General features: G+C 35.5%; 1 protein-coding gene across 4 annotated transcripts in view; it reads left to right on the top strand.

Moving 5' to 3' along the window:
* Nucleotides 1–13,172, top strand: part of Adgb (androglobin) — a 171,154-nt gene that overhangs the window by 105,042 nt on the left and 52,940 nt on the right. For all 4 annotated transcript variants that reach the window (XM_047558383.1, XM_047558381.1, XM_047558380.1 and 1 more), the window contains 3 exons: nt 1,013–1,147; nt 1,889–2,042; nt 12,294–12,481. In XM_047558383.1, the coding sequence (XP_047414339.1) occupies nt 1,013–1,147; nt 1,889–2,042; nt 12,294–12,481 (477 nt within the window). The remainder of the gene's footprint in view (nt 1–1,012; nt 1,148–1,888; nt 2,043–12,293; nt 12,482–13,172) is intronic.

The raw sequence follows: 13,172 nt of genomic DNA, 5'->3' as shown, positions 1-13,172 counted from the left end.
CGTGACCTGCTTTTCCTTGCATTGGCTCAAACAAAGCCCATGTGTAGATTGGGTCAGCCCATTAGCCTTAAACGGCAGTGTTCTGCATCCGTGGACCACCACATCATAGTACGTCCTGTGGTGATCATGCCATTTGCCATCCATATTCAGATGCTTTGACAAGAAAAGATGGAGAACTACTAATATTTAGACCAGGACAATATGCATCAATCACCACTACCCTAGGCAAACCTTACCCTTTGTTCCTGTTATCATTTTAAAAGGCTTTATAGAAACCCCCTCCTCCAGGTATAACCCTGGTAATTTCTTCCCATCACCAAAGACTGAGGATCAACTGACTCATATGAATTTTATCCTCCATGAGGGCCTCTAAAGATTTGCTTTCCACCAACAACCAATGAAATCATCTGCCTTCTGAGAGTCAAGAACATGTCTAGATCCGAATTGACTTCTAATAGAGAACCACTTTCTAAGGCCGTAATAGCTTCTATCCCAGAAATACCTCATACCGGAGATCATGCAGAAGAGAGCTCTAGTACTCTTCCCTTGTTCATGGCTTTAGGGTTTTTTTTAAGTCTATTTTTCTAAACCCATTTCTCACATTAAATTCCATTCTGGTCTCTTATTTTCTACCTCAATTCTAGATCATTTAGTGGGGCCTACTTAGTTTTACTGCTGGTTTACCTGCTACTCATTTCTCCAGCCTTGGTAGTTTGAACTTTGGTCTGATTTCCCATCTGTGAACTATGATTGCTTAAAGTGATCGTGAATCACTCTCCTTTGATCTAGAGTTCAGATAACTTAGGGTGCCTTCGAAAGACTTCTTTCATGAGTGACTTGGGATGGGCTCCTTTACCTTAGCACCAGGTACTGATCCACATGGCCATATTTTGATTGAGGACTCAATCTATCAAACAATTGCCTGCAAAATTTATGCTATTTCTTTTGTAAGTAGAGTTTATTTTAAAAGTAACTTTTTTCATTGATGCTTAACTTTCTTTTACATTTCTAGACTAATATTCAAAAGCAAGTGCAAGTCTGTTGAATCTTACCCTTGCTATCAAGATGAAGAAACTAAGATTTCTTTTGCTGACTATTCTGTGACCTATCCAGATCAGCCACCAAATTCTTGGTTTATAGTATTCAGGTGAGAGTATTACATACTAGTGAATGATGTCATCTTTAAATGGCACACGGTATTTGTATCTGTAGAGTTTTGCTTATTGTAGTAAAAATAGGGTAGTAATAACTCAGTTTCTATTTTGCTATCATAAGTAGAATAAACTTTTCCACATTTGCTATTCATGAATATTATAGAAATTCTTATCTACATCCTTTTGACAAAAAATGTGAATTTATGAACACCTTTAGGAATATGATAAAAATAATATAACACATTAATATTCTTATAGTATAGAAATAGAGTCTTTCACTTCTTAGCAGTAGAATATCAGGTAAAAATAACAAATTACTTAAAAATTGGGATTCCTGTTTTGGAGGGTACCAAGGATTGAACCCAGAGACACTTAACCACTGAGCCACATCCCCAGCCCTATTTCGGATTTTATTTAGAGACAGGGTCTCACTAAGTTGCTTAGCGCCTCACTTTCAATGAGGTTGTCTTTGAAATCTCAACCCTTCTGCCCTACCCTCTGGCGACACTGGGATTACAGGAGTGCACTTAGCCAAAAAATAGGATTCCTTAATGTAGTTTGGATTTATATATCAAAATAACATAATTAATAATAATTTCTAAACAAAAATGTATGTGAACCTTTTTAGTTATTTGGAACTTTAAACTTTTAAAAAAATTTCCTGTTACTAAATCTAATTTCAAACTTTGTTTAAAACTAAAGTTAAGGGAAAGTTCACATTTTTGTGATTGCAGAGAAACATTTTTGGTTCCTCAAGATATGATTTTGGCCCCCAAAGTCTACACTACACTTCCGGTCTGTATACTACATGTTGTTAATAATGACACACTGGAACAAGTGCCAAAGGTGTTTCAAAAAGTGGTGCCTTACTTTTATACCAAGAATAAGGTAGGTGTAAAATTGATTCTCCCTGTGTGATAAAACAGTGGTGACAACCATCATCTTGGAACAGAACAGGTTACCGTCTTTTCAGGGTACAACTCCCCTTCATCTGACAGAGGGAGATGATTACTGTCAATGACAGAGTATTCTTTACCTCTCAGACCTGGACCTCTCACTTCTTCTCCCCAAATATTACAAAAAGAAAGCATTAGACATTCTAATTATTGAAAGCATATGAGGCCTTGAAGTAGAAATGGATTAAAGAGACCATTTAGTCCTATCCCCAAGCCCATCGGTTGGCATCTGTTTCTCACTGAGTTTTTATTCTACTCGTGAATATTCCAGAAAATTGAGATTACACACCTACTCACCACCACACCCATTAGTCCTTTCAAGGCAACGTAAATTACTTTGTCATTAAGAAACACTTGGCAATGCTCCTGCTAAATGAATAATAGACCCTGATCTCTGATCTCCCTTCAAACCCTATTCCCTCTCTGTATAGTTAAATCTCATCTTCATCTTTTCAGTCATCTCCTGTAACAGGGAATCATGACAAAGGATAGTGTATAACAGGACTGGAAACCAAGGGATCTGTTTGGGCCTTTACCTTCTGTTCTTTAGTTAGATGGTTTTGACCCTCTTTACTTGTCCCTTTGGGTGTGGTTGTACTTGATTTCTGAGGTTTATTTCAGTCTATGATTCCATGCATTATTTTGTGTAAATTAGACATAACTATCTAATAAATACAAGTTTTGTAGGAATGTGGAAGTAAATTGAAAATGTATTAACTTGGTAGAAAAATGTAATAGTTATTTTGAACTGTTTTAGGAATTGTAGGAAATCTTGTCAAAGTCAAGCCAATAAAATTATTGATAAAAATCATTTAATCTAATTGATATATATGTGTGTATGTATATATATGCACATGTATATATCTGCACACATGTATACATATATATATAATGGTATCTTAAAAACTTAATTTTTACTAGTTTTACTGATATTTCATTCTAATTTAAACTATTATATATCTTTATTAAACTGCTAACATTTTAAATTATTTTCCATGATTTTATTAAATTTGAACACATTACCAAATTGCACCTTGAGACTAAATTTTTATTTTAAATCAAATGGGGGCAAGTTTCACATTTTTATTTATGAAGAAAATCTGAAAAATAATCATTTTGTGAAAAATAATATCTATTTGTTATGATACATTTAAACATAATTTAAAAACACTTCATTAATGCCAATTTATCAGTATGTTATTTTATTTGTATTTTGTTGTATTATTTTGTTTATATTAATTATTTTATCTACTTTTGAAAAAATTCATGTTTCACTTAAAACAGAATAATTTGGTAATAAAACTCAATTTCTATACATCAAACCTATATTTATAAACTTTATTTGACCCACAATTTCCTTTTGTATTATAATTATTCTTCCTCATGTCCAAATAAGTGACATTCCATTAAAATTATAGTATTGTGAAATTTACTTTACCTGTAAATGATACCTCCCAGCAGCAGAACTCCTTGTGTCAAAATGAATATTGCAGAAGAGAATCAGTTCTTCAGTAACAAATTTGTCTTCACATAAATTATGGATATTTTTGTGTCTGTTTATCAAGTTTGACTTAGATTTCCTTTTGAATAGAAATGACTTATTTCATTTGTGATTAAACGTGAAAGTTTCAAGAACAAAAATGTGATTTTGTTTAAAGAGAGATTCTATCAAAGGGATAGATGACATCAGATTCTACACAAATAAGCTCTACTTTACTAGATGAGTTGCTAATATTAGTCATCAGTACTTAAGTTTGAAAGGGAAATTTAAAGAATATTTAGTTGAACCAAATAAGAATATGATGGTTGAAGCTGTGGTTTCTGATTGTCCAGTCTCTGATTTCACTTCCATCTCCGCATCTAGTCTTGGGAAAAGTCCTGACTGAGCCCTGAGGCTCTGGATATCTATCTGTGCCTGTACTTCACAACATACTCTAAGGGAGCTCCCCTCCCAACCCCATGGTCTCTTGAAGATGGACTACTGCAAGTTCCCCATCTCACCCATGTCTGTGCATTGGAAGCTGGGAGGTCTCTGGTCAATCCCTATGAACGTGGCAAGGAAGGACAACAACCCCTTCCAATATCTGCACATGACAGAAGGGAGCTAAGAAAGGTTCCAAAGCAGCCTACAACTTTGGGATCTCAGCTGCTAATGCAAACTCCCTCAGTATCACTCAAACTTGTCCCTAGGGACCAAGAGACAGGCTCATCCATATTTATGACCTCCATTACATCATTCTATCACTTCATAGAATTGGAAGAAATTAATGAACAACAGATGTGCAAAGATCAATATAAGAACATGAAAAACGTGAAAGAAAAAAAATCACCTTCAAAGGAAAACAATAATTCTCAAGAAGCAGATCTCAATTTGAAGGAAATCTATGAGATAACTAAAGAAGAATTTAAAATAATGATCCCAAAGAAATGTAGTGAGATGCAAGAGAATGCACATAAACAATATCAAAAAATGAGGACCACAATGCAGGATATGAATAGGAAATTTACCAGAGAGGTAGAAACGATAAAAACGGAACCAGTCAGAGGACTCAGAATTAAAACTTTAGTCAATAAAGTGAGAAATTCAACAGAAAGCATCTACACAGACCAAGCAAAAGAAAGATTTTTGGTACTCAATGACCAGTCTAACAACACACACAATCAGGCAAGAAAAAAGAAAAACACATTAAAAAGAATAAAGAAAACCTACAAGGCATGTGGGACATAGTCATCAGACCAAATATATGCATTGTGGAAATTCCAGAAGGCAAAGAAAAGAGGAAGCTATTCTAAACCTATTCTTTGAAATAACATCTGAAAATGTCTCAAAACTTCAAAGAGATATGGACACCCAGTTCTAAGACAAAGGACTCCAGCCAGGTTCAATGAAAATAGACCTACACCATATTGTAGTCAAAAGGTCAAAAATACAAGACAAAAAGCTCCAAAGATCGACAGGAAAAATATATCATGCATAAGGGAAGTCCAGTGAGACTTACAGCAGATTTCTCAGCAAAACAAAAAAGAAAACAAAGAAACAACAACAACAAAAAACCTTACAGGTCAGAAGAAAAGGGGAAGATACATCCAATACATTGAAAGAAAAATCTGCAAACCAAGAATATTATACCCAGAAAAATTATCCTTCAAAACTGAATGAGAAATGAAGTCTCTTCCACGTAAGCAAAATCTGAGAGAATTCATCACCACCAGACCAATCCCTTCAATAAATACTTAAGGGCATTCTACACTAGAAATGAAAGGATGATAACTACCATCATCAACACACACACATGTACCAATACTCTCTAGAGCAGACCAAGAAAGTGACAGGGAAGAGAACTAAAACTTAGCATGTCAGAAAACTACCAATCACAAAAATAAATTTGGAAAGGAACAAAAATATACACAGCAAGCAGAACACAGTTAATAAAATGACAAGAATAAGCTCACACTTATCAATAATATTCTTCAGTGTAAATGGATTAAAATTAATCAAATGACATAAACTGGATAAATAGATAAAAAAAAAGATCCAACTATATTTGCTACCTACAAGAAACTCACTTCACTGGTAAAGACACACAGAATAAAAGTGAAGGGTTTGGAATGGATACATCTTGTAAAGTATATCAGATAATGCAGACTTCAAATAAAAAACTATAAAAAGACACAAAGAAGTTCATTATATGTTGGTAAAATGATCAATGAGAAGACGTATCAATTATAAACATATGGGCAGTCAACACAGGATCACCTAAGAACATAAAGCAAATATTATTTAATCTGAAAGAAGAGACAGACTCTAATATAAGAATTGTAGGGAACCTCAATACCTCACTTTCTCAAAGGACAGACAACCAAAAAATTCAATAAAAGAATAACTGAGTTGAACCACATTTTAGATAAAATGGACCTAAAAGGTATTTACAGATAATTTTATCCGATAGCAATAGAATACACATTCTTCTCATTAACACATTGAACATTCTCCAGGATAGATCATATGTTAGGTCACAAATCAAGGCTCAATAATTTTTTTAAAAATTAAAATCATATCATGTATCTTCTCAGACTACAAACAGATTTAAATTACAAATCAACAAGATGAATGGAAAATACACAAATTAAAATTCAATAGCATGCTCCTAAATGATCCATCAATAATAGAAGAAATTAAAAGAAAATTAAAAAGTTGATAAAAGTTAATGAAACTGAAAACAAACATACCAAAATGTTTGGGATACAGCAAAGGCAGTACAGAGGGAAATTTACAGCAATCATGCATATACCAAAACCTAGAAAGATCTCAAACACCACAACAATGCACTTGACAGACTTAGAAAAGCAAAAAGAAGACAAACCCAAAGTTAGTGAAAGGAAAGAAATAATGAAATCAGAGAAGAAATAAATAAATCAAAGCAGAAAGTTCCAACGATCAGTGAACAAAAGAGTTGGTTTTTTGAAAGGATAAATAAAATTGAGAAAACTTTAGCTGGGTTAACCAAGAAAAACAGACAGAAGACAATAAACAGTCAGAGATGAAAAAGAAGCATGGCAACTGATACCACAGAAAAACAAAAGAGCCTAAGAAACTACCTTGAACAACTGTATGCTTAAAAAACAGAATACCTAGCCAGGTTCTGGGGTGCACACCTGTAATCCCAGCAGCTGGGGAGGCAGAGGCAGGGGGATCACGAGTTCAAAGCCAGCCTCAGCAAAAGCTGCTCTTTTAATCCATTAGTACAGTAAACTCAAAAATAAGAACAGCAATAAATCTGTGAATGTTACACATTGTAAACAACTATGTAAATATGTTGCAAGATGAGAAGCAACTCAGTGAGACCTTGTCTCTAAATAAAATACAAAATAGGGCTGGGGATGTGGTTCAGTGGTCAAGTGCCCCTGAGTTAAATCACCAGTACCCGCCCCCCAAAATTAGAAAATCTAGAAGAAATGGATAAATTTCAGAATACATACAACCTACCTAATTTGAATAAAAAACAAGCAATCTAAACAGAACAATAATGTATAATGAGATTATAATAATTAAAAATCATTTAAAATCTCCCTTCTATAAAGTACAGAACCCAATGGTTTTATAGGTAAAGTCTACAAAACACTTGATGGAGAACTAAACCCAATTTTCCTTAAACTGTTCACAAAAATTGAAATTGAAGGAACTTTGTCAAACTCTTTTTTTATGAGAATTACCCTTATACCAAACACCCAACAAAAAAAGAAAGCTACATTTCTATTTCTTTGATGAACATAGACCCAAAAATCTTCAATAAAATGCTAGAAAAGTGAATTCAACAGTGTATCAAAAAGATCATACACACCATGATCAGGAAGAATTTGTCCCAGGGACAAAAGGATGGTTCATCATAAACAAATCAATAAATGTTATACAACACATCAACAGAATGAAAGACAAAAAACATAGGATCACTTTAATCAACACAGAAAAAGCATTTGATAAGAACTGAAATCCCTTCATGGTAAAACTCTCACGAAATTAGGCCTAGAAAGAACATACCTCAAAATGATCACATCATAGTATAATATTCTTAGACAGCTAATATCATTCTGAATGGGGAAAAACTGAAAGTGTTTCCTCTATGATTGGGAACAAACAAAGGATGTCTATTTTTACCTCTGTTATTTGATATGTTACTGAAAGTCTTACCAAGAGCAATTAGGCAAGAGAAAGAAATGAAGGAATCTAATTAGAAAAGATGAAGTTAAATTATCTGTGTTTGCAGATGGCATGATTTTTCTTATGATAAATAAATTCAGCAAAGTAGCAAGATACAAATCAACAAAACAGTAGCAGTTCTGTACCCAAATAAAGAACTTGTTGAAAAGGAAATTAAAAGAAAGCAATCTTATTCACATAAGCTACAAAACAAGTAAACTTAGGAAAAATCTTAACCAAGGAAATGAAAGAGCTCTACAATGAAAGAAATGAGAGAGGAGAGGAGAGGAGAGGCGGGGGGGGGGGGGGGGGGGAGGGAGGGGAGGAGGGTAGAGGAGAGGAGGGGATTAGAGGGGAGGGGAGAAAGGAGAGGAAGAAAGATAGATAACACATGTCCTGTTCATGGATCAGAAGAATTGATAATGCTAAAATGATCAGACTATCCAAAGTAATCTAAAGATTCAGTGTATTTCCCATCAAAATCTCAATGACTTTTTTCCACAGGAATAGAAAAAAAAAAAAAAAACAACCCTAAAATTCTATGAAATAACAAAAAACCCAGAATAGACAAATTGATCATGAGCAGAGGAGAAACAAACAAACAAACACACACCTGGAGGCACCATGATACTTGGCTTCAGAACATACTACAAAGTTCTGGTTACTACAACAGCATGATAGTAGCAAATGGAATAGAATAAAGAACTCATTCAGATATTCAACTGATTTTTGACAAAAGTGCCAAGAATATACAGAGGAGAAGATAGTTCCTTCAATTAATGGTGCTGGAAAAACTGAATTGCATAAGTGGAAGAACGAAAATGGATTCCTTTCTCTCACCATACACAAAAATCAACTCAAAATGGATCAAAGCCCTAAATCTTAAAGCTGGAACTGTGAAATTATTACCATAGGAAAACAGAGGGGAAACACTACAAGATAATGGCATAGGCAATGATTTTTTAGATTGCACAGGCAACCAAAATAAAAATAGACAAATGAGATTATATCAAATTAAGAAGCTTTTCACACAGTAAAGGAAACAAGAAGGATTGAAACAACCTACAGAATGAGAAAAAATATTTGTAAATGGTACATCCAACAAGGGATTGACATCCAGAATATACAAAGAACTCAAACCACCTGTTATGATTTAGACATTAGGTGTCCACCAAAAGTTCATGTGTAAGGCAATGCAAGAAGGTCTAGGGGTTATGAGAGCCTTAACCCAAGCAGTGAATGAATTCCCTGATAGGATTAACTGAGTGGAAACTAAAGGCAGGTAGGGTGTGGCTGGAGAAGATGGGTTATTGGGGGTGTGCCTTTGGGGCATATATTTTGTATCTGACAAGAGTAGTATGTCGCTGATGCCTGATCATCATATGAGCTGCATCCTTCCACCACATTCTTCCACCTTCATGTTCTGCCTCACCTTGAGCCCTGAGAAATGGAGCCTGCTGTCTATGAATGGAGATCTCTGAAACCATGAGACCACAAATAAACTTTTCCTCCTCTAAAATTGTTCATGTCAGGTCTTTTGATTGTAGCCAGAGAAAAAGCTGACTACAACACAGCTGAACACCAGAAAAACAAACAACTCAACTAAAAATGGACTAAAGAAATAAGCAGACACTTCTCTAAAGAAGACATATAAATGACCAACAAATACATGAAAAAACGCTCAACTTCACTGATCATCAGAGAAATGTAACTCAATATCACAATCAAATAGTAGAATGATTACCATCAGAAAGATAATAACAGATGCTGGCCAGGATGAAGAGCCAGGAACTCTTGTACACTGTTGGTGGAAATGTAAAATAGTAGATTCAATATGGAAAACTGCATGCAGATTCCTCAAAAAACTAAAAGTAGAAATCCATATGATTCATTGATTCCTTTACTGGACATATACCCAAAGGAGGTGACATTTTTATCCCCCAAAAGATATTTGCACCTCCTTCTTGTTTGAGCAGTAGTCACAATGACCAGTACATGGAACCAGCCCAGTTATCCTTTAACAAGAAGAATGGATAAAGAAAATGCGGTATCTTTACACAATGGAATACTCTTCTGCATAAATAAATAAATAAATAAATAAATGAAGTTCTTGACCTCATAAACTCATGTTGGTTTTTAGAAATCTGATTTCCTCTTTTGGTTTTTCACGAGGCATCCTTTTTCTTATCTGCTGTACAACTTTGGTAGAGAACCATTATTAAACTTACTAGTCCATGTTTGCAAGTACACTTTCTTTAATAAAAAAAAATAGAATTTGCTCTCTTTCTTTCATAATTCTTCAAGACCATACAGTATGTTTCAGAATAGTCACCTATGAGGTTTCTAAATTCTTGACACCTTATTATGTAACTCTTTTGCTCTGATAGTTCTAAATTCATTTAGCATAACCAGCCCGTCTTCTAACCCTAGCACTGATTTTTCTTTGATTTTCACTTACCAATATCTAGCCTATGGTTTTGTAACTTTTTTCTTTTAAAATTTTTCTGTCTTTACAAACACAGGAGTTATCGCGCTCCCTCTGCCCACAGAGAGAGACACGACAAACGTCTGAAGCTTTGGAAGTTTATTATGCACAGTCCCTCTCCTACACTTCTCTTACTCCCAGCTTCCGCGCACTCCCAGCTTCTCTTCTCTCGGCTTCTTCTTACTCCCAGCTTCCGCGCACTCCCAGCTTCTCTTCTCTCGGCTTCTTCTTACTCCCAGCTTCCGCGCACTCCCAGCTTCCAGCTCAGCTTCAGCCTTCGCCGCCTACTCTCCCACCCACCAGGCTTATATACACTTCAACCAATCAGGGGAGAGTACATGAGGTAAACGCGGACAGCTGCAAGCATAGGATAGGTACACGAGGGGGGCATGCTCTAATCACATCGTTAACTAGCCAATCATTGGAATTTGCTGGTTGTTTACTGTATAGCTGGCCGCTTTTGGCTCAGCGTCAGGCGCCATCTTGACCATGCCCAAGGCTGGGGGTCCCGGAAACCCCGACAAGGAGTCATGTGGGGGGGGGTTTCCATGTCCTGTGTGGATGAGGGGAAGAGTTTCTGTCAGAGGACAATAGTTCCAGCGATAAATCAATTAATTACTAATAAACTTATCTAATCAATGAACACAAAAGAGCCAATACTCTTTTCAAATGGAAGAGGGTGTGGCAGATAGGGCCATACCAGATCTGGCCTCCAACGACATGGATATCACCACCTTCACCTTTATTTATAGTTGCATAGGTAAAGGGACCCAGTCCGGGAGAGGCTTCTTCTGTGAGAAAGAGGATGGGGTGGAGTTAGGGAAGCCATTTGCTTACAGAACTAGCATATCCCCAGATGGTAAGCCACTCCGTACAGGGCCACCTGCTCCCCTGGTCTGGAACAGTCCCTCATGACTGCCAGTTCCTGGGATTCAGACCTCTGCATCCCATGCTCAGCTAAATCTGATTCTGCTAGACGTGGATGGCTCCCCACAGTCATGTAATTTTTTTGCTCTTTTAATACATTAGTACAGTAAACTAAAAAATAAGAATAGCAATAAACCTGTGCATATTACACATTGTAAGTAAATATGCTTTTGCATATGCAATTTATCTTCCTTTTATTTACCCCAAACATGATGTCAAGAGTTTCTTATCGGCACCAGAATCCTCATCTCATTATGAATATTGGGCTTCTGGCTGATATCCCTATATTGCTATTGAGATTTTAGGTATTCATTCTGGCTTATGTGTATATGATTTTTGTTTCTGGAAATCAAAAAGAATCAGAGTTTTCTCTATAACAGAAAAACTGAAACTCTATATTTTTATTCCTTATTAGGAACATTTAGATTTATAAATCCTGAATTACTTTGAATTTTTGCATCTTATTATATCAAGCTTGTGATTAATTGATTCTTTTGACCAAATATCCAATTATGTTGAACCAACCTTTTACCTATAATGAATTAGTCAATTTCCTGCATTCTTTAGTAGTCTGTTTTCTCCAACCTCAAGAACTCATTCCAGGTTCACTGGAATCAGATGCACCCTTATTTCTATAGCTTTACTAGCCATCTCAAGGGAACTCCACTTTTTAATTCTTGTTTTCTTCATCTCAGTATTTTGGAAAGATGTGTCTGGGTGACAGGGAAAGCAAATAAGAAGTGATCGAGCTATTCCAGAATGATGTATTCATTTTAAAATTTTCCTTAAGAAGCATTAGAAGAATTAAAAGAAAGCATAATTATCCATCACAGTGAAGTACTGTATTTTATACTTAAGGAACTACACATAAAAAATGTTAATAATTTTCCTTAAAACATTTAAGATGATGTTTTCTAAGAGGAATTTCAAGGCCTACTGAAAGTCATCCCAGAGATCTTGGGATCTATATGTCTATCACAATAATAAATCATTTTAATATTATGATGTATAGCATACAGTTAACAGACCAGTGACAATGTAAATCCTGTCTGTGTAATTGCACTTTCTTACAGAAGGGATACACATTTGTGGCTGAAGCCTTTACTGGAGACACGTACACAGCAGGCTCTCGGTGGAAGCTGCGCCTCATTGGTTCTTACTCTCCACTCCCGTGCCTCTCCCGGGACTCACCCTGTAATACCTTCGCCATAAAGGAAATCAGAGATTACTACATACCCAATGACAAGAAAATTTTATTCAGGTATAAGTATGTGACAGAGGGGGCAAGGCCTTATTTTAAAAATATTAATATATTTGCATGAAAAATTTCTGCAGGAAAATCCTGCATCAGTTTTGAATTTCAATTTCTATACTCATTTGGAAACAATGAGTAACGTGATTACATGGGTGTTACATAGGACTGAGACTACATGATTGCATGAAATGTTAATGATATTTTGCTAGACTTCATCCTACTTGACTTTAATTAAACATTCTTGATACTCCTTTTTTCTGTTCAGCTCCATTTCTGCTCCATCTCAGTCCCTGGTGGGGTTCCTCTTTTATCTGTCACCCTGACCCTTTTATGCTCATCTATACTTTCCTTGAATATCCTCTGCATGGATTCCAATTTCTTTCATTAGCTGACTCTGTTGATTCCAATTCCTACATGTCTCTGCTCTCCCTCCTCTCTATTCTCAATGTCCCCGCACTACTTCAGGCACTCATTATGTTCGGTCTATAAAAATGTTGTTTCCAGAATCCATGACTCCATTATATTCCATTTTTTTATATTCTATCATTCTCCCTTATTCAGTTACGTACCCATCCTTTATTCCAGAATAATCACCTTTCTAATACCCATATTTAAATATGTGATTTCCCTGCCATAAAATCTTTGACAACTTTTCATCGGCTATAGAATAAAATCCAGATCTCAAAGGATGATATTC

This window comes from Sciurus carolinensis, chromosome 7, assembly GCF_902686445.1.
Source record: "Sciurus carolinensis chromosome 7, mSciCar1.2, whole genome shotgun sequence".
NCBI lineage: Eukaryota > Metazoa > Chordata > Mammalia > Rodentia > Sciuridae > Sciurus > Sciurus carolinensis.
This window is presented reverse-complemented; position numbering and strand designations above follow the sequence as displayed.